The sequence below is a fragment of the Pavona decussata genome, unplaced genomic scaffold, assembly GCF_977016875.1.
Source record: "Pavona decussata unplaced genomic scaffold, jaPavDecu1.1 SCAFFOLD_272, whole genome shotgun sequence".
In the NCBI taxonomy this organism is placed as follows: domain Eukaryota; kingdom Metazoa; phylum Cnidaria; class Anthozoa; order Scleractinia; family Agariciidae; genus Pavona; species Pavona decussata.
The window spans coordinates 686,455-707,122 of record NW_028145674.1 but is presented as its reverse complement, the minus strand read 5'-3'; the positions used below and the strand labels follow the sequence as shown (position 1 = coordinate 707,122).

The window sequence follows — 20,668 nt, the reverse complement described above, 5'->3', positions numbered from 1 at the left end:
TAATTTTTGAGAAACCTATCACTGTTTGCAAAATACCGGTGGGAAACATTTTTATCGACGTAGTAGTAATTAGAATTGAAAAAAAGTTACGAAAAGTGCTCTTGACCTATGTACACTGCCAATAGCACATTAGCCATTAGTAGAACGTGAGAACCTGTGTGAAGATTAGTTGTGAGTATCAAAAGCAATTTTACCTGTGCACCCATAGAGTTCTACTCTCATTGATATGTGACCATGCCAAGCTGTTGGTCGGAAGCGGATGTAGCGTGCCCTGATTGCTGTGGCCAGCTCATGAGAAACAACCGTATCCGAGTCGGTGTTTCCAGCAAACTCCTAAATTGACGAGATAGAAAACCTTAAATGGAAATTCATCGTCACATGTCGATTTCATCAAAGAGTATAATAGGTTTGACGGCGAAAAGGGTATTCCTGTTTAGTTGATTGTTTTTTCGCAATAAAGCTCAAGCAAGAAAAGTTAAAGTGGGCATTGCATTGCTTTGATACGTGCAATAAAGTTATGTTGGATCTTGACAAAAAAGGTAGACTGTTGAATTTGAAAACTAATGCCCACAGATGAAAACAAGTTGTTAATTTTCTACTGGAAAACAAAAGTGAATGCTGAGATATATCTTTCTTAAGAGGTAATGTAGCATTAAAGGATAGCTGAGACTACAATTTCTGGGTGAGTTTTCCTTTTCGAAGAAGGCTATGTTACCTTGGGCGCAGTATGTGGTTGCTCGCTATAATAGTGAAAGGTGACGCCGTCCTGACTGTACTGCAGCTTGTACTTGGTTACCCACTGACTGTAAGCGTTCCTTCCTTGTGTTGCCAAACGGGTTACTTTGGTTACCTGATTACCAAGATCAATCTGCAGCCACTGATTGACATCATTGGTGCGAGCTGACCATGATCCTGCTTTACCTGGAGATTTCTGAAAGTGTAATCTTCCCTGGATGGCGGCATGATTAGCGTCCCACTGTGACGAAGCACTGATTTGTGCGTCAGAGATGGCACCGCTTTCCACGCCCAGAGCTTCTTGACATTCTGCAAAGGAACACATCATGTCGAGTCTTAGAGAAAATTAAAATCGTAATTTTTGAGAAGCGCATCACTGTTTGCAAAATACTGATAAGAGAAATTTTAATCGACGTAGAATTGGAAAAAAACGTAGAGCTTCTTGACATTCTGGGAAGGAACACATCATGTCGAGTCTTGGAGAAAATTTAAGTCATAATTTTTGAGAAACCCATGACTGTTTGCAAAATACCGGTGGGAAACATTTTTATCGACGTAGTAGTAATTAGAATTGAAAAAAAGTTACGAAAAATGCTCTTGACCTATGTACACTGCCAATAGCACATTAGCCATTAGTAGAACGTGAGAACCTGTGTGAAGAATAGTTGTGAGTATCAAAAGCAATTTTACCTGTGCACCCATAGAGTTCTACTCTCATTGATATGTGACCATGCCAAGCTGTTGGTCGGAAGCGGATGTAGCGTGCCCTGATTGCTGTGGCCAGCTCATGAGAAACAACCGTATCCGAGTCGGTGTTTCCAGCAAACTCCTAAATTAACGAGATAGAAAACTTTAAATGGAAATTCATCGTCACATGTCGATTTCATCAAAGAGTATCATAGGTTTGACGGTGAAAAGAGTATTCCTGTTTAGTTGATTGTTTTTTCGCAATAAAGCTCAAGCAAGAAAAGTTAAACTGGGCATTGCATTGCTTTGATACGTGTAAGAAAGTTATGTTGGATCTTGACAAAAAAGGTAGACTGTTGAATTTGAAAACTAATGCCCACAGATGAAAACAAGTTGTTAATGTTTCTACTGGAAAACAAAAGTGAATGCTGAGATATATCTTTCTTAAGAGGTAATGTAGCGTTAAAGGATAGCTGAGACTACAATTTCTGGGTGAGTTTTCCTTTTCGAAGAAGGCTATGTTACCTTGGGCGCAGTATGTGGTTGCTCGCTATAATAGTGAAAGGTGACGCCGTCCTGACTGTACTGCAGCTTGTACTTGGTTACCCACTGACTGTAAGCGTTCCTTCCTTGTGTTGCCAAACGGGTTACTTTGGTTACCTGATTACCAAGATCAATCTGCAACCACTGATTGACATCATTGGTGCGAGCTGACCATGATCCTGCTTTACCTGGAGATTTCTGAAAGTGTAATCTTCCCTGGAATGCGGCATGATTAGCGTCCCACTGTGACGAAGCACTGATTTGTGCGTCAGAGATGGCACCGCTTTCCACGCCCAGAGCTTCTTGACATTCTGAAAAAGGAACACATCATGTCAAGTCTTAGAGAAAATTAAAATCGTAATTTTTGAGAAACCCATCACTGTTTGCAAAATACTGATGGGAAAAACTTTTATCGACGTAGAATTGAAAAAAAGACGTAGAGCTTTTTGATATTCTGCGAAGGAACACATCATGTCGAGTCTTGGAGAAAATTTAAGTCATAATTTTTGAGAAACCTATCACTGTTTGCAAAATACCGGTGGGAAACATTTTTATCGACGTAGTAGTAATTAGAATTGAAAAAAAGTTACGAAAAGTGCTCTTGACCTATGTACACTGCCAATAGCACATTAGCCATTAGTAGAACGTGAGAACCTGTGTGAAGATTAGTTGTGAGTATCAAAAGCAATTTTACCTGTGCACCCATAGAGTTCTACTCTCATTGATATGTGACCATGCCAAGCTGTTGGTCGGAAGCGGATGTAGCGTGCCCTGATTGCTGTGGCCAGCTCATGAGAAACAACCGTATCCGAGTCGGTGTTTCCAGCAAACTCCTAAATTGACGAGATAGAAAACCTTAAATGGAAATTCATCGTCACATGTCGATTTCATCAAAGAGTATAATAGGTTTGACGGCGAAAAGGGTATTCCTGTTTAGTTGATTGTTTTTTCGCAATAAAGCTCAAGCAAGAAAAGTTAAAGTGGGCATTGCATTGCTTTGATACGTGCAATAAAGTTATGTTGGATCTTGACAAAAAAGGTAGACTGTTGAATTTGAAAACTAATGCCCACAGATGAAAACAAGTTGTTAATTTTCTACTGGAAAACAAAAGTGAATGCTGAGATATATCTTTCTTAAGAGGTAATGTAGCATTAAAGGATAGCTGAGACTACAATTTCTGGGTGAGTTTTCCTTTTCGAAGAAGGCTATGTTACCTTGGGCGCAGTATGTGGTTGCTCGCTATAATAGTGAAAGGTGACGCCGTCCTGACTGTACTGCAGCTTGTACTTGGTTACCCACTGACTGTAAGCGTTCCTTCCTTGTGTTGCCAAACGGGTTACTTTGGTTACCTGATTACCAAGATCAATCTGCAGCCACTGATTGACATCATTGGTGCGAGCTGACCATGATCCTGCTTTACCTGGAGATTTCTGAAAGTGTAATCTTCCCTGGATGGCGGCATGATTAGCGTCCCACTGTGACGAAGCACTGATTTGTGCGTCAGAGATGGCACCGCTTTCCACGCCCAGAGCTTCTTGACATTCTGCAAAGGAACACATCATGTCGAGTCTTAGAGAAAATTAAAATCGTAATTTTTGAGAAGCGCATCACTGTTTGCAAAATACTGATAAGAGAAATTTTAATCGACGTAGAATTGGAAAAAAACGTAGAGCTTCTTGACATTCTGGGAAGGAACACATCATGTCGAGTCTTGGAGAAAATTTAAGTCATAATTTTTGAGAAACCCATGACTGTTTGCAAAATACCGGTGGGAAACATTTTTATCGACGTAGTAGTAATTAGAATTGAAAAAAAGTTACGAAAAATGCTCTTGACCTATGTACACTGCCAATAGCACATTAGCCATTAGTAGAACGTGAGAACCTGTGTGAAGAATAGTTGTGAGTATCAAAAGCAATTTTACCTGTGCACCCATAGAGTTCTACTCTCATTGATATGTGACCATGCCAAGCTGTTGGTCGGAAGCGGATGTAGCGTGCCCTGATTGCTGTGGCCAGCTCATGAGAAACAACCGTATCCGAGTCGGTGTTTCCAGCAAACTCCTAAATTAACGAGATAGAAAACTTTAAATGGAAATTCATCGTCACATGTCGATTTCATCAAAGAGTATCATAGGTTTGACGGTGAAAAGAGTATTCCTGTTTAGTTGATTGTTTTTTCGCAATAAAGCTCAAGCAAGAAAAGTTAAACTGGGCATTGCATTGCTTTGATACGTGTAAGAAAGTTATGTTGGATCTTGACAAAAAAGGTAGACTGTTGAATTTGAAAACTAATGCCCACAGATGAAAACAAGTTGTTAATGTTTCTACTGGAAAACAAAAGTGAATGCTGAGATATATCTTTCTTAAGAGGTAATGTAGCGTTAAAGGATAGCTGAGACTACAATTTCTGGGTGAGTTTTCCTTTTCGAAGAAGGCTATGTTACCTTGGGCGCAGTATGTGGTTGCTCGCTATAATAGTGAAAGGTGACGCCGTCCTGACTGTACTGCAGCTTGTACTTGGTTACCCACTGACTGTAAGCGTTCCTTCCTTGTGTTGCCAAACGGGTTACTTTGGTTACCTGATTACCAAGATCAATCTGCAACCACTGATTGACATCATTGGTGCGAGCTGACCATGATCCTGCTTTACCTGGAGATTTCTGAAAGTGTAATCTTCCCTGGAATGCGGCATGATTAGCGTCCCACTGTGACGAAGCACTGATTTGTGCGTCAGAGATGGCACCGCTTTCCACGCCCAGAGCTTCTTGACATTCTGAAAAAGGAACACATCATGTCAAGTCTTAGAGAAAATTAAAATCGTAATTTTTGAGAAACCCATCACTGTTTGCAAAATACTGATGGGAAAAACTTTTATCGACGTAGAATTGAAAAAAAGACGTAGAGCTTTTTGATATTCTGCGAAGGAACACATCATGTCGAGTCTTGGAGAAAATTTAAGTCATAATTTTTGAGAAACCTATCACTGTTTGCAAAATACCGGTGGGAAACATTTTTATCGACGTAGTAGTAATTAGAATTGAAAAAAAGTTACGAAAAGTGCTCTTGACCTATGTACACTGCCAATAGCACATTAGCCATTAGTAGAACGTGAGAACCTGTGTGAAGATTAGTTGTGAGTATCAAAAGCAATTTTACCTGTGCACCCATAGAGTTCTACTCTCATTGATATGTGACCATGCCAAGCTGTTGGTCGGAAGCGGATGTAGCGTGCCCTGATTGCTGTGGCCAGCTCATGAGAAACAACCGTATCCGAGTCGGTGTTTCCAGCAAACTCCTAAATTGACGAGATAGAAAACCTTAAATGGAAATTCATCGTCACATGTCGATTTCATCAAAGAGTATCATAGGTTTGACGGCGAAAAGGGTATTCCTGTTTAGTTGATTGTTTTTTCGCAATAAAGCTCAAGCAAGAAAAGTTAAAGTGGGCATTGCATTGCTTTGATACGTGCAATAAAGTTATGTTGGATCTTGACAAAAAAGGTAGACTGTTGAATTTGAAAACTAATGCCCACAGATGAAAACAAGTTGTTAATGTTTCTACTGGAAAACAAAAGTGAATGCTGAGATATATCTTTCTTAAGAGGTAATGTAGCATTAAAGGATAGCTGAGACTACAATTTCTGGGTGAGTCTTCCTTTTCGAAGAAGGCTATGTTACCTTGGGCGCAGTATGTGGTTGCTCGCTATAATAGTGAAAGGTGACGCCGTCCTGACTGTACTGCAGCTTGTACTTGGTTACCCACTGACTGTAAGCGTTCCTTCCTTGTGTTGCCAAACGGGTTACTTTGGTTACCTGATTACCAAGATCAATCTGCAGCCACTGATTGACATCATTGGTGCGAGCTGACCATGATCCTGCTTTACCTGGAGATTTCTGAAAGTGTAATCTTCCCTGGATGGCGGCATGATTAGCGTCCCACTGTGACGAAGCACTGATTTGTGCGTCAGAGATGGCACCGCTTTCCACGCCCAGAGCTTCTTGACATTCTGCAAAGGAACACATCATGTCGAGTCTTAGAGAAAATTAAAATCGTAATTTTTGAGAAACGCATCACTGTTTGCAAAATACTGATGACAGAAATTTTAATCGACGTAGAATTGAAAAAAAGACGTAGAGCTTCTTGACATTCTGCGAAGGAACACATCATGTCGAGTGTTGGAGAAAATTCAAATCGTAAGTTTTGAGAAACCCATCACTGTTTGCAAAATACCGGTGGGAAACATTTTTATCGACGTAGTAGTAATTAGAATTGAAAAAAAGTTACGAAAAGTGCTCTTGACCTATGTACACTGCCAATAGCACATTAGCCATTAGTAGAACGTGAGAACCTGTGTGAAGAATAGTTGTGAGTATCAAAAGCAATTTTACCTTTGCACCCATAGAGTTCTACTCTCATTGATATGTGACCATGCCAAGCTGTTGGTCGGAAGCGGATGTAGCGTGCCCTGATTGCTGTGGCCAGCTCATGAGAAACAACCGTATCCGAGTCGGTGTTTCCAGCAAACTCCTAAATTAACGAGATAGAAAACTTTAAATGGAAATTCATCGTCACATGTCGATTTCATCAAAGAGTATCATAGGTTTGACGGCGAAAAGGGTATTCCTGTTTAGTTGATTGTTTTTTCGCAATAAAGCTCAAGCAAGAAAAGTTAAACTGGGCATTGCATTGCTTTGATACGTGCAATAAAGTTATGTTGGACCTTGACAAAAAAGGTAGACTGTTGAATTTAAAAACTAATGCCCTCAGATGAAAACAAGTTGTTAATGTTTCTACTGGAAAACAAAAGTGAATGCTGAGATATATCTTTCTTAAGAGGTAATGTAGCGTTAAAGGATAGCTGAGACTACAATTTCTGGGTAAGTTTTCCTTTTCGAAGAAGGCTATGTTACCTTGGGCGCAGTATGTGGTTGCTCGCTATAATAGTGAAAGGTGACGCCGTCCTGACTGTACTGCAGCTTGTACTTGGTTACCCACTGACTGTAAGCGTTCCTTCCTTGTGTTGCCAAACGGGTTACTTTGGTTACCTGATTACCAAGATCAATCTGCAACCACTGATTGACATCATTGGTGCGAGCTGACCATGATCCTGCTTTACCTGGAGATTTCTGAAAGTGTAATCTTCCCTGGAATGCGGCATGATTAGCGTCCCACTGTGACGAAGCACTGATTTGTGCGTCAGAGATGGCACCGCTTTCCACGCCCAGAGCTTCTTGACATTCTGAAAAAGGAACACATCATGTCGAGTCTTAGAGAAAATTAAAATCGTAATTTTTGAGAAACCCATCACTGTTTGCAAAATACTGATGGGAAAAACTTTTATCGACGTAGAATTGAAAAAAAGACGTAGAGCTTTTTGATATTCTGCGAAGGAACACATCATGTCGAGTCTTGGAGAAAATTTAAGTCATAATTTTTGAGAAACCTATCACTGTTTGCAAAATACCGGTGGGAAACATTTTTATCGACGTAGTAGTAATTAGAATTGAAAAAAAGTTACGAAAAGTGCTCTTGACCTATGTACACTGCCAATAGCACATTAGCCATTAGTAGAACGTGAGAACCTGTGTGAAGAATAGTTGTGAGTATCAAAAGCAATTTTACCTTTGCACCCATAGAGTTCTACTCTCATTGATATGTGACCATGCCAAGCTGTTGGTCGGAAGCGGATGTAGCGTGCCCTGATTGCTGTGGCCAGCTCATGAGAAACAACCGTATCCGAGTCGGTGTTTCCAGCAAACTCCTAAATTGACGAGATAGAAAACCTTAAATGGAAATTCATCGTCACATGTCGATTTCATCAAAGAGTATCATAGGTTTGACGGCGAAAAGGGTATTCCTGTTTAGTTGATTGTTTTTTCGCAATAAAGCTCAAGCAAGAAAAGTTAAACTGGGCATTGCATTGCTTTGATACGTGTAAGAAAGTTATGTTGGATCTTGACAAAAAAGGTAGACTGTTGAATTTGAAAACTAATGCCCACAGATGAAAACAAGTTGTTAATGTTTCTACTGGAAAACAAAAGTGAATGCTGAGATATATCTTTCTTAAGAGGTAATGTAGCGTTAAAGGATAGCTGAGACTACAATTTCTGGGTGAGTTTTCCTTTTCGAAGAAGGCTATGTTACCTTGGGCGCAGTATGTGGTTGCTCGCTATAATAGTGAAAGGTGACGCCGTCCTGACTGTACTGCAGCTTGTACTTGGTTACCCACTGACTGTAAGCGTTCCTTCCTTGTGTTGCCAAACGGGTTACTTTGGTTACCTGATTACCAAGATCAATCTGCAACCACTGATTGACATCATTGGTGTGAGCTGACCATGATCCTGCTTTACCTGGAGATTTCTGAAAGTGTAATCTTCCCTGGATGGCGGCATGATTAGCGTCCCACTGTGACGAAGCACTGATTTGTGCGTCAGAGATGGCACCGCTTTCCACGCCCAGAGCTTCTTGACATTCTGCAAAGGAACACATCATGTCGAGTCTTAGAGAAAATTAAAATCGTAATTTTTGAGAAACGCATCACTGTTTGCAAAATACTGATGACAGAAATTTTAATCGACGTAGAATTGAAAAAAAGACGTAGAGCTTCTTGACATTCTGCGAAGGAACACATCATGTCGAGTCTTGGAGAAAATTCAAATCGTAAGTTTTGAGAAACCCATCACTGTTTGCAAAATACCGGTGGGAAACATTTTTATCGACGTAGTAGTAATTAGAATTGAAAAAAAGTTACGAAAAGTGCTCTTGACCTATGTACACTGCCAATAGCACATTAGCCATTAGTAGAACGTGAGAACCTGTGTGAAGAATAGTTGTGAGTATCAAAAGCAATTTTACCTTTGCACCCGTAGAGTTCTACTCTCATTGATATGTGACCATGCCAAGCTGTTGGTCGGAAGCGGATGTAGCGTGCCCTGATTGCTGTGGCCAGCTCATGAGAAACAACCGTATCCGAGTCGGTGTTTCCAGCAAACTCCTAAATTGACGAAATAGAAAACCTTAAATGGAAATTCATCGTCACATGTCGATTTCATCAAAGAGTATCATAGGTTTGACGGCGAAAAGGGTATTCCTGTTTAGTTGATTGTTTTTTCGCAATAAAGCTCAAGCAAGAAAAGTTAAACTGGGCATTGCATTGCTTTGATACGTGCAATAAAGTTATGTTGGATCTTGACAAAAAAGGTAGACTGTTGAATTTGAAAACTAATGCCCACAGATGAAAACAAGTTGTTAATGTTTCTACTGGAAAACAAAAGTGAATGCTGAGATATATCTTTCTTAAGAGGTAATGTAGCGTTAAAGGATAGCTGAGACTACAATTTCTGGGTGAGGTTTCCTTTTCGAAGAAGGCTATGTTACCTTGGGCGCAGTATGTGGTTGCTCGCTATAATAGTGAAAGGTGACGCCGTCCTGACTGTACTGCAGCTTGTACTTGGTTACCCACTGACTGTAAGCGTTCCTTCCTTGTGTTGCCAAACGGGTTACTTTGGTTACCTGATTACCAAGATCAATCTGCAGCCACTGATTGACATCATTGGTGCGAGCTGACCATGATCCTGCTTTACCTGGAGATTTCTGAAAGTGTAATCTTCCCTGGATGGCGGCATGATTAGCGTCCCACTGTGACGAAGCACTGATTTGTGCGTCAGAGATGGCACCGCTTTCCACGCCCAGAGCTTCTTGACATTCTGCAAAGGAACACATCATGTCGAGTCTTAGAGAAAATTAAAATCGTAATTTTTGAGAAACGCATCACTGTTTGCAAAATACTGATGACAGAAATTTTAATCGACGTAGAATTGAAAAAAAGACGTAGAGCTTCTTGACATTCTGCGAAGGAACACATCATGTCGAGTCTTGGAGAAAATTCAAATCGTAAGTTTTGAGAAACCCATCACTGTTTGCAAAATACCGGTGGGAAACATTTTTATCGACGTAGTAGTAATTAGAATTGAAAAAAAGTTACGAAAAGTGCTCTTGACCTATGTACACTGCCAATAGCACATTAGCCATTAGTAGAACGTGAGAACCTGTGTGAAGAATAGTTGTGAGTATCAAAAGCAATTTTACCTGTGCACCCATAGAGTTCTACTCTCATTGATATGTGACCATGCCAAGCTGTTGGTCGGAAGCGGATGTAGCGTGCCCTGATTGCTGTGGCCAGCTCATGAGAAACAACCGTATCCGAGTCGGTGTTTCCAGCAAACTCCTAAAGTCACGAAATAGAAAACTTTAAATGGAAATTCATCGTCACATGTCGATTTCATCAAAGAGTATCATAGGTTTGACGGCGAAAAGGGTATTCCTGTTTAGTTGATTGTTTTTTCGCAATAAAGCTCAAGCAAGAAAAGTTAAACTGGGCATTGCATTGCTTTGATACGTGCAATAAAGTTATGTTGGACCTTGACCAAAAAGGTAGACTGTTGAATTTGAAAACTAATGCCCACAGATGAAAACAAGTTGTTAATGTTTCTACTTGAAAACAAAAGTGAATGCTGAGATATATCTTTCTTAAGAGGTAATGTAGCGTTAAAGGATAGCTGAGACTACAATTTCTGGGTGAGTTTTCCTTTTCGAAGAAGACTATGTTACCTTGGGCGCAGTATGTGGTTGCTCGCTATAATAGTGAAAGGTGACGCCGTCCTGACTGTACTGCAGTTTGTACTTGGTTACCCACTGACTGTAAGCGTTCCTTCCTTGTGTTGCCAAACGGGTTACTTTGGTTACCTGATTACCAAGATCAATCTGCAACCACTGATTGACATCATTGGTGCGAGCTGACCATGATCCTGCTTTACCTGGAGATTTCTGAAAGTGTAATCTTCCCTGGAATGCGGCATGATTAGCGTCCCACTGTGACGAAGCACTGATTTGTGCGTCAGAGATGGCACCGCTTTCCACGCCCAGAGCTTCTTGACATTCTGAAAAAGGAACACATCATGTCGAGTCTAAGAGAAAGTTAAAATCGTAATTTTTGAGAAACCCATCACTGTTTGCAAAATACTGATGGGAAAAACTTTTATCGACGTAGAATTGAAAAAAAGACGTAGAGCTTTTTGATATTCTGCGAAGGAACACATCATGTCGAGTCTTGGAGAAAATTTAAGTCATAATTTTTGAGAAACCCATCACTGTTTGCAAAATACCGGTGGGAAACATTTTTATCGACGTAGTAGTAATTAGAATTGAAAAAAAGTTACGAAAAGTGCTCTTGACCTATGTACACTGCCAATAGCACATTAGCCATTAGTAGAACGTGAGAACCTGTGTGAAGAATAGTTGTGAGTATCAAAAGCAATTTTACCTGTGCACCCATAGAGTTCTACTCTCATTGATATGTGACCATGCCAAGCTGTTGGTCGGAAGCGGATGTAGCGTGCCCTGATTGCTGTGGCCAGCTCATGAGAAACAACCGTATCCGAGTCGGTGTTTCCAGCAAACTCCTAAATTAACGAGATAGAAAACTTTAAATGGAAATTCATCGTCACATGTCGATTTCATCAAAGCGTATCATAGGTTTGACGGCGAAAAGGGTATTCCTGTTTAGTTGATTGTTTTTTCGCAATAAAACTCAAGCAAGAAAAGTTAAACTGGGCATTGCATTGCTTTAATACGTGTAATAAAGTTATGTTGGATCTTGACAAAAAAGGTAGACTGTTGAATTTGAAAACTAATGCCCACAGATGAAAACAAGTTGTTAATGTTTCTACTGGAAAACAAAAGTGAATGCTGAGATATATCTTTCTTAAGAGGTAATGTAGCATTAAAGGATAGCTGAGACTACAATTTCTGGGTGAGTTTTCCTTTTCGAAGAAGGCTATGTTACCTTGGGCGCAGTATGTGGTTGCTCGCTATAATAGTGAAAGGTGACGCCGTCCTGACTGTACTGCAGCTTGTACTTGGTTACCCACTGACGGTAAGCGTTCCTTCCTTGTGTTGCCAAACGGGTTACTTTGGTTACCTGATTACCAAGATCAATCTGCAACCACTGATTGACATCATTGGTGCGAGCTGACCATGATCCTGCTTTACCTGGAGATTTTTGAAAGTGTAATCTTCCCTGGAATGCGGCATGATTAGCGTCCCACTGTGACGAAGCACTGATTTGTGCGTCAGAGATGGCACCGCTTTCCACGCCCAGAGCTTCTTGACATTCTGAAAAAGGAACACATCATGTCGAGTCTTAGAGAAAATTAAAATCGTAATTTTTGAGAAACCCATCACTGTTTGCAAAATACTGATGGGAAAAACTTTTATCGACGTAGAATTGAAAAAAAGACGTATAGCCTTTTGATGTTCTGCGAAGGAACACATCATGTCGAGTCTTGGCGAAAATTTAAGTCATAATTTTAGAGAAACCCATCACTGTTTGCAAAATACCGGTGGGAAACATTTTTATCGACGTAGTAGTAATTAGAATTGAAAAAAAGTTACGAAAAGTGCTCTTGACCTATGTACACTGCCAATAGCACATTAGCCATTAGTAGAACGTGAGAACCTGTGTGAAGAATAGTTGTGAGTATCAAAAGCAATTTTACCTGTGCACCCATAGAGTTCTACTCTCATTGATATGTGACCATGCCAAGCTGTTGGTCGGAAGCGGATGTAGCGTGCCCTGATTGCTGTGGCCAGCTCATGAGAAACAACCGTATCCGAGTCGGTGTTTCCAGCAAACTCCTAAAGTAACGAGATAGAAAACTTTAAATGGAAATTCATCGTCACATGTCGATTTCATCAAAGAGTATCATAGGTTTGACGGCGAAAAGGGTATTCCTGTTTAGTTGATTGTTTTTTCGCAATAAAGCTCAAGCAAGAAAAGTTAAACTGGGCATTGCATTGCTTTGATACGTGCAATAAAGTTATGTTGGATCTTGACAAAAAAGGTAGACTGTTGAATTTGAAAACTAATGCCCACAGATGAAAACAAGTTGTTAATGTTTCTACTGGAAAACAAAAGTGAATGTCGAGATATATCTTTCTTAAGAGTTAATGTAGCGTTAAAGGATAGCTGAGACTACAATTTCTGGGTGAGTTTTCCTTTTCGAAGAAGGCTATGTTACCTTGGGTGCAGTATGTGGTTGCTCGCTATAATAGTGAAAGGTGACGCCGTCTTGACTGTACTGCAGCTTGTACTTGGTTACCCACTGACTGTAAGCGTTCCTTCCTTGTGTTGCCAAACGGGTTACTTTGGTTACCTGATTACCAAGATCAATCTGCAGCCACTGATTGACATCATTGGTGCGAGCTGACCATGATCCTGCTTTACCTGGAGATTTTTGAAAGTGTAATCTTCCCTGGATGGCGGCATGATTAGCGTCCCACTGTGACGAAGCACTGATTTGTGCGTCAGAGATGGTGCCGCTTTCCACGCCCAGAGCTCCTTGACATTCTGTAAAGGAACACATCACGTTGATTGTTAATGCCAGCGATTTTTACCGTATACCTTTTTAAAAAGAAATGAGGGCGTCATTTAATTAACACTCATTGTAAAAAATTTGTGTTAAGTCGCGATAATTTTCTGCCTAGTGTGCGTGTTGATCAGCGGTACAGTTTGATGAAGCACCTGTTTGTTTTTCAAAAATGGCACCTCTTTTCACGCGTTGAGCTTGTTGACATTCTGAAAGTCTATTTTTTAGTTGGAGTGGGAAGTTTTCTTAGTGGCAGATTTTTTGTTAGGTTGTTAATTGAAATGATATATTCTGGACGTATAGAGTTTTTTTCTTAGCACTGTTCTGAAACAGCACTCGGATTTCTTTTTTCCGAGAATGCTTGTGTCAGTTTCTAGAATAATACATCATTCTGATTCATTCACCAGGCTGGAAATATACCATCACATTTATTTTATATGTTCTGAAATTGTTAGCATTTCTTGTTTTGAATTGTTTCTGTCAAGTTTTGTTTTAGTAATTACCACTATTTAACAAGTAGATAGTTTTAGTTTTAAAGGAATACATGTGGCGATGTCGCTGAGGTCACCGTAAGTTGTACAGAGATTTTGAAAATCCGTTGGAATACATAATAACAAAAAGTACATGCAAAGCATGCAGAACATCCCTCGAGAAAAGTTTCAGAGGCTTACTTACTGTTTATTTCTATTAATTTCTACCACTACATCTAACTAAGGACAATACTTTTACGACAATAGTACAGTACATAGGGAGTTGTTCAACTCTGCCTCAAAAGAAAATATGTAGCCGTTAGTGGAAGAATGTTGCTATCTTTAGAGCGCTTCGTCTACACATTTTTTACAAAATGTTTTGTACAGGCTGTGATGCCTGCAAGAGTGGCAAGACCTGTGGAAATCTTTCTAGGCGTATATGTCAACATTTCTCTTTGGAAAAGTCCTCTCACATTTATAACTACCTATCTCGTTTTTAATTTCGCCGCGACTCCTGTTCTCCACATTGTTTTGAAATCATAGATTCTGCGTCGACCATATTTCAATTTCATGTGTGCATATTAGGTGGATAAAACCCAGCTTAAAACAACAAGTCAAACATGTTAATTAACAATTTCGCCCTTACGCTATTATATAATTTTAACCCTAGTTGTTATAGAACATTTGTAACAATTAGTCAATTATGTATATATGTTTCGTTGCTTTATATTCTAGAGGTTTTTCATGATCGCTTTACGACTGACGATGAGGTGAGCCATATCGAAACATGTGTTACATTGAAAATATCTTTTTATTTATAAAGGAACCTAGTATGTATTTCCTGCTGTCTCGAACACTCTAACAAGTACGAATAGTCTTTTATGAAGGTGGACACTTACCCCGCTTTTTGGCTTTTGAAGATGCTACGCAGAGCAAGAACAGAGCTACGAATGCCAAGGATTTCATTGTAACCTGCATGGAAAGAATATAATTAGTTTGCGTGAGAAAAGGTTTTAAGGAGGTCTTTTTTCGGAGTTCATTTGTAATCAAACAAGGCGCTTGGAGGCGTCAAGAAGTTATCGGTCGGTGATGTCAGTGCGGCTCCTGTTATTGCTGCAAGAAACCTTGGAACTTGGTTTGGCACCAACCTCAGTTTAGTGACGCACATTACTAATACATGTAAAGCTGCTTTCTATCATTTGCATGATATAAGACGTATCAGGACGTTTCTTACTATGGAGTCTACCAAGGTGCTAGTGCATGCCTTTATAATGGGACGCATTGATTACTGTAATAGTCTCCTCTATGGTTTACTGACTAGGCTGATTTGTTCAACTCCGCGCTTTAGCCATGTTACTCCCGTGTTATTTGCTTTACATTGGCTACCAGTCAAATTTAGAATTGATTTTAAGATTTTAATAATTACTTTTAGGGCCATACATGGCCAAGCACCTCCTTACATTTGTAATCTCATTAATGTTAGGAATTTTTCCATGTATGGTCTTCGCTCGAATTCTGAACTTTTGTTAGTACCACCATCCACGAAAACGAAGAAGACACTCAGTGACAGGGCTTTTACTGCTGCTGCATCATCACTCTGGAATAAACTGCCGAGTGTAATAAGGGACGAGGACAATATTAAACGTTTTAAGTCCAAATTGAAGACATTTTATTTAGAGTTACTTACAATGCGAATAGCTTTTGCTGTAAGAAATGTAACAATTGTAAATAACTATTTTTAATTAATTATCTTAATTTCTTACATCCTTTGTAAGGTGCATTTGATCATATCCACATGTTAATTTGCGCCATAGGAATATTAATTATTATTATTATTATTATTATTATTGTGTGGTATATACTAACAATGCATATTGTTGACAATCCTTGTGACAAGAAAGTACAATCTAAATGTTGATTTTGATGTGTTGTTCGGTCACTGAACACAGGCAAACTCGGAAAAAAGGAAATCCGAGTGCTCCCAACAGGAGTCGAACCTTACTAGGTTGAATGCTCTGCTACTGAGCTACTTAGTAAACTTTCCTCGGAGCGAATTCTCAATAAAAGCAACACCAAATTCATTATCTCAGAACCCTGAGAATCTCAAACGCAAATTTCCTTTGTTTCGATTATAAATTGACTCCGAATATAAGTGTACGGACTGTAAGGGTTATGCACTTTAAGCTGTTCTAAAGTTTTGGCTGAACGTTTCAAAGAAATTTTTTGTAAAGCGCAGCTCATTTTGAAATGTGCTATTCCACCCTTCATATGTTTTCCATCAAACAAGCTCTCACTAGGTCAAAGGTTATTTGAGTTGACCAGCTATCCATCGATATTAATTAAATTTTTGACTTCTTGTAAAAATTCAAACATTTTAATATCCAACACTTGATGGATTTGAGAAAGACTAGACACAGAAGGGCTAATTCTGGCAAAATGCGTCCGCTGTAATGATGTGGCCAATATGTTACGGTGACACATTTTTCAATTTCCACCCGTGAGAGATACAGCAGATTGTGTGTCAAGTGATCGCCTACGGGAGGTTAAAAACAATTGAAAATTTTAAACAATCATCTCTAAAGGTGGTCGCTTACGAGAGGTGGTCGCCCACGAGAGGTTCCATCTATAGTGATTTGACTTGAAAACGTTTGGTATTTTGGAAAAAGCGGTCGCTAATGAGAGGTGGTCGCAAAGGGAGGTTCGACTAAACTTCCGTTAACGTTAATTCCATTCATGCTCACAAGTTATTTGAGAAAAGACGAAAAATACATAAAAGTATTCACTAGATGAAAGTAGTGTTTGAATTGACTTGCTTTATTTTGTGACGAGAAAAAACTGTCGGAAACTTTTCGACAGAAAATATCTCATGGAGAATGTTGAAAAAACCATTTCCGAGCCTCTAGATCTCAAAATTTTCCGGAAAGAGATGGATCCAGACCCCCGTGCAAACTCTCGACCCCAGGGCCCGTTTTCAAGCCCCCCCCCCCCCAACAGTTGACAACAGGGGCCACCGTCCCTGTCAATTCCGTTAATTCTGTTTTGACTGACTTATTTTTCTTTAAGATATTTGCTATTGACGTTTGAATATTCACTAGCATTTCTATAATTTCAATTAAGCTACAATCCTGGCCAAAAATTCCCGGGACAGTACACAAAATTGCATTGTCAGTGAACATTTTGATTCTGCATATCTTAAGCCAGTCTTCGACATTTTTATTAAGCTGTCTTTGCAATGTTTGGAAAGCCCCCTTCCCCCCAAACAGTGTTGAGAGCAACTGGAATCATTCGGACTGTAGATAAACACAGCATCGTATCAACATTGCATGGGGGAGGGGGGGGGGGGGGGGAACAGTTCGTGATGAATTTTGCAAATCGTCCCAGTATTTTTGGCCAGGATTGTAGGTTCCGTTGACGAATTTTTTCATCTCTGTATTCTCTCCCGCTTCTTTTTTTTTTAATGATTGCATGGAATTTAAATTTCAACCACTGTTGTAACTGAAAATTTTCCTTTCTCACAGAAAACGCTCAAAAACATCACTTTTCTAATAGCGTTGGGTAAACCTTTTAAAATTCGATTCGTTTACCGTACAGTCACGCAATGTATAATGCTTTAACAGATCCACTCACAATTCAATTCGCAAACACTGAAGATTGTTAAAACTGGAATTCTCATTTTCATCCTTGATCTTTAATAAGGCTGGTGTAAACGGACGGACGTTGACATTTACCTCCCGCCTAAGATCACCTAGTTGTTTGCGTGCGATGGCGATTCTAACGGGAACTTTTCGCTCTCTAGGAACTTGTAGTTGCGGACAATCAGTCTCGATAATTTACGCTTCCATAAATTGTAGAATGGTGTTTTGTTCGAGTGATCCTGGATGGAACTTGAAGGAGCCAGAGGACATTGCACGGAACTTCAAACTCCTGAGGAAATATCAGCACTGACAAGCTCTACTTCCTAATATTTAAGATGCTCTTCATCCGTGAGTTCAAACCAAAGATTAACGAACAATGTGATTCTATCTACGCGAAGTTGTTTATTAATTATCCCATACTTCATTGTTTCTTACTACACCTTTTAGTGTTTTTATTACTATTAATATCTAATCACTTGTCATCATGTGATTCGCGTAAGGTTATTTATTCTACTAGCTTTTTATGCATTATGCCCATATTTCATTAAAATGTTTCTATGTAAATACTTTAGCACTCTCATGCACTTTGGCGACTTAGTTATTCAAAGGCATTACAATTGCATATTAATATGCAGGGTTTATTCTAAGTTATCCTTAACACCTAACTTGGTACGGACCGTTGAATAGTCGAACCGCCGATCGCTTTTAGCGGTTATTTTTATAATTAAATCTCGCTCCAAGAACTCACTGATTCGAAGAAATCGAATAAACATGACGAGATTCACGTGGTGCTGAAATAGCGGACCCCTACTGGATTTAAATAAATAATGCTTTAGACGTGTTTGTCTGTAAACATGGCGCATCCGGTACCCTGCGAGTAGAGTCCCTTCGATCTTCCTAGACAAGAAGCTGTTGCTCAGCTTATACTCGGGCCATATTTGACTGCGTGGTGTGTAAGCATACGATCTTTTAGCAGTGATAACTTCCAGCATCGCTAACTCTCCAAAATCGATAGATATAGAGATATACACTCAGGAAAAAATAGTTCAGGCTTCAGAAGTGATTCATCGTTTTATTGCTACAGCTCTGTTTCGTATGGTTAGGAGCTGACCACACTCATCAGGCAACTTCAACGAATGACCGGTAAAGATTCAAAAGCTGGCTATATAAAGTAATAAAAAACTGGCGATCTAAAACAAGCAGTTGCTAGGCGATAAAATACAATAGGCCTTATCACGGTTTTCGACGCCATTTTGACGGGTAGGCAAACAGGCTTGAAATAACAGTGTTTGTATGGAAATCCGATGTCAAATAATTTTCATAAAACATCGCTTCTAAAAAATTCATGAATTGGAAACTTTTGGCACTAGAAAAACTATTTCAAGAACAAAATTGGAGGGCTGTAGCTATGACAGAAAGCGTCCAGCCGTGTTTTGAACTTTCCATACATTTGTCTGTATTCTTGGTTTTCACGTGACGTCATAAAAAACTGAAATTCATAGCAAAACGCAATTTTGGGTTTTTATCTTCATCACATAAAAGAAAATATAAATTTCAATCGGCTTGCTTGTTTTCAGCAGGATAGCATTCTTCGTTTTGAAAATAGAGCAGTTTGAATTTTAGATTTTTGCGTACTGCTTGACAGAAGGATTCAGCTGCTCTAAACATGTCACGTACATAAAAACATCGATTTGCCTCGTGTTTTTTTAGGTCTGATCTGCTAACATGTAATAGAAACGTCTATGTCAATGTGTGAAAGTGTGTGAAAGTTCAGCAGGGAGAAGAAAGGCTTTGAAATAGCCAAAGTGAACTCCAGATGTTTTTGCTGGTTTCCGGCCGCCATGTTGGTGGCTATGTTGGTGTCCACCAACATGGCGTTCCATACTAAACTCTGTAATTTTCCGTGGTACATTTTCTCGAATAACTCGATTATGAGATATCGCACAGCCCCATGGCTTTCACACGTTGTTTACGTATCACTCTTCTCCAAAATATCAATTTCTTGACTTTATCTATTGAATGGTTGAGGATTTAATTTTGTTACTTGCGTGACGATGTGTGAGGTGAAAACCACCAATAGCGAACCAGCCGTGAGCTGCTGCTAAAAATAGTTCGCGGGAAAAAATACAGGGAAATGTATGGAAAGTTCAAAACTCGACTGGACGCTTTCTGTCACAGCTACATCCCTTCAATTTTGTTCTTAAAATCCTTCTCCTAGTACAAAAAGTTTCCAATTCATGAATTTTTCAGAAGCGATGTTTTATGAAAATTATTTGACATCGGATTCCGATACAAACACTGTTATTTCAAGCCTGTTTGCCTACCCGTCAAAATGGCGTCGAAAACCGTGATAAGGCCTATTTCACGTACCGTGATAGAATTCACGTGCCATGATACAAACGGTTACGTTACAAGAGGTTTTTGGTACATATTTATTTATATGAGGGCATGGATTTGTGAAATCATTCGAACTGGTGATTTAAAACAAGCGTTTGCTGGGCGATAAAATACTAATGCAGGTGGCGTGATACAATTCACGTGCCATGATACAAACGGTTACTTTACGTTATTCGAGAGGTTTTGAGTACATATCTATTTCTGTGGGGGCATGAACTTGGTAATTCATTGCGTTTGTTCAGGCTACAAAGATCTTTTCTACAGGTTAAAATAAACTTTTCGTGAAGACATAGGTTACATTTCTTGTTAGTGTCATTATGGGGTTTGCACTTTTTGAGTATTTTCCATTGAATGCGAAATGTTTTGTTTACGTCCTTCAGGGTCCATATATGTTCAGATAGTTCCGTTGCATTTCGTCTGTTGGCGTTTCGGAAGAATGTGTTGTGGTTTCGGTATCGTTCTTTAAAGTTTGATGCCAGTCCCACGGACGATTCTTTTGTTGTTGCCGTTGTTACAGTCGTTTGGTAGACCAGATTCGCTTAGAGGCATTTACCATCAAGTGGGCATTCCTGCAGTTGCAGCTCGGGTCATGATTTTGGTTTGGAGCCGTTGCAACATTTGAGAGTATCTGTTTGCTATGTGATGCGATGATGGTTTTCATGTTTGGCATGCATGAGTAGCTGAGTTTTAGTATGTGTCTGTTGAAGATCTTGTTTAATGGGTGGTTCTTGGGGAAGCATTTGTCGACGATGGATAAAAATTTCTGTACAA

General features: G+C 39.6%; 1 protein-coding gene across 1 annotated transcript in view; it reads right to left on the bottom strand.

Annotated features, from left to right (window-relative positions):
- Nucleotides 1–20,668, bottom strand: part of LOC146455586 (uncharacterized) — a 325,355-nt gene that overhangs the window by 120,287 nt on the left and 184,400 nt on the right. The window contains 22 exon segments of the mRNA XM_085094073.1: nt 195–333; nt 716–1,044; nt 1,426–1,564; nt 1,948–2,303; nt 2,660–2,798; nt 3,181–3,509; nt 3,891–4,029; nt 4,413–4,768; nt 5,125–5,263; nt 5,647–5,975; nt 6,358–6,496; nt 6,880–7,208; nt 7,592–7,730; nt 8,114–8,442; nt 8,825–8,963; nt 9,347–9,675; nt 10,058–10,196; nt 10,580–10,908; nt 11,292–11,430; nt 11,814–12,169; nt 12,526–12,664; nt 13,048–13,376. Coding sequence (XP_084950199.1) covers nt 195–333; nt 716–1,044; nt 1,426–1,564; nt 1,948–2,303; nt 2,660–2,798; nt 3,181–3,509; nt 3,891–4,029; nt 4,413–4,768; nt 5,125–5,263; nt 5,647–5,975; nt 6,358–6,496; nt 6,880–7,208; nt 7,592–7,730; nt 8,114–8,442; nt 8,825–8,963; nt 9,347–9,675; nt 10,058–10,196; nt 10,580–10,908; nt 11,292–11,430; nt 11,814–12,169; nt 12,526–12,664; nt 13,048–13,376 — 5,229 coding nt within the window.